General features: G+C 48.6%; 1 protein-coding gene across 3 annotated transcripts in view; it reads left to right on the forward strand.

Moving 5' to 3' along the window:
- Positions 1 to 203: 203 nt before the first annotated feature.
- syde2 (synapse defective 1, Rho GTPase, homolog 2 (C. elegans)) overlaps positions 204 to 1,109 on the forward strand; it is a 47,643-nt gene continuing 46,737 nt past the window's right edge. Inside the window, exon 1 of one of the 3 annotated variants that reach the window (XM_082145819.1) lies at positions 204 to 1,109. This exon is cut by the window's right edge and continues 452 nt beyond it. In XM_082145819.1, coding sequence (XP_082001945.1) covers positions 409 to 1,109 — 701 coding nt within the window. In that variant the 5' untranslated portion in view covers positions 204 to 408. The other 2 variants (XM_082145818.1, XM_082145820.1) reach the window with 2 other exon arrangements.

The following is a 1,109-nucleotide window of genomic DNA, read 5'->3' on the forward strand; positions in this document are numbered from 1 at the left end:
AAATACTGAGTAAGAACAGCATTTTTTTGCAGTGTACTTAAATATTTAATTACACTATAACAATGACACCTTAAATATAAAGTGTAACCCTGTATAGAATAGCCTAGTTAGCAAGCTAGTGCAGAGATCTAGGCTGCATGTGGAGTGTGTTTGAGCTCCGCCTCTAAACCTTTAACCCCCACAGAAACTATCTGAACTATGTAGAGAGAGAGAGAGAGAGAGAGAGAGAGAGAGAATGTGAATGTGTGTGTGTGTGTGTGTGTGTGATTTGATCAGTGGATCATGGAGCTTCGCTCAGACCGCGGTGTGTCGGACTCTCCTGCCCGCTCAGACGCGCCTCTCGCTCGGTCACTTCAGCTCCGGAGCGCTGCTGATCGGAACTAACGCTGGAGGACCGGATCGGTACCGATGGCTGATCCTCTGCGGAGGACAATTCTAGCCAAACTCAGGGGCAAGAAACCCAAAGGGAAAGACACGAACCGGGCGAGAGAAGGTAAAGAAAAAGTTTCTCAACCGCAGTCAGACAGAGATTATTATTTATCACGTGAGATGAGAACCGGACCGGGGTCGCGAGAACCGGACTCGCACCGGACCAGGGGCCCAGTCCCCGGGGTCTCGGATCAACCCGAACCGAAGCGCTTCCACACGATCGGGGACTCGATAGGCTTCGGAAGTTGCGATTCAAAAGCCCAATCAGAGCCATTAAAACCAACAGATGGTCAAGATCAAACGCGTAAACAAACAAATGTTACATTACGCGAGCCAAAGTCCGAGGAAATCGACCCGAAAACTAGCGATATGTTTGATTATATAGACGGAAATATCCAGGAAAGCGATTTCATTCAGGTTTTAGAGAGTGCACTGGAATATCACGGGGAATTTAGGATGCAAAACCCGAGTTTTTTCCCCACCGAGCTGGAAATAACCGTGGCCCCCGGGGCCCCTCGACACCACTCGGTCGACAGCGAGGACGACGATTATTATGATAACCAAATTCTGCCATTTTACGAGCCATACGGTCACGATCATGCGAACGAGCGGAACGTAGTGGAGAAAATATCAAACAAAACCGCACTAGAGACGAACAGACTGAAGTCGCAGTTAAAAGA

The sequence above is a fragment of the Leuciscus leuciscus genome (assembly GCF_965113295.1).
Source record: "Leuciscus leuciscus genome assembly, chromosome: 18".
Classification (NCBI taxonomy): domain Eukaryota; kingdom Metazoa; phylum Chordata; class Actinopteri; order Cypriniformes; family Leuciscidae; genus Leuciscus; species Leuciscus leuciscus.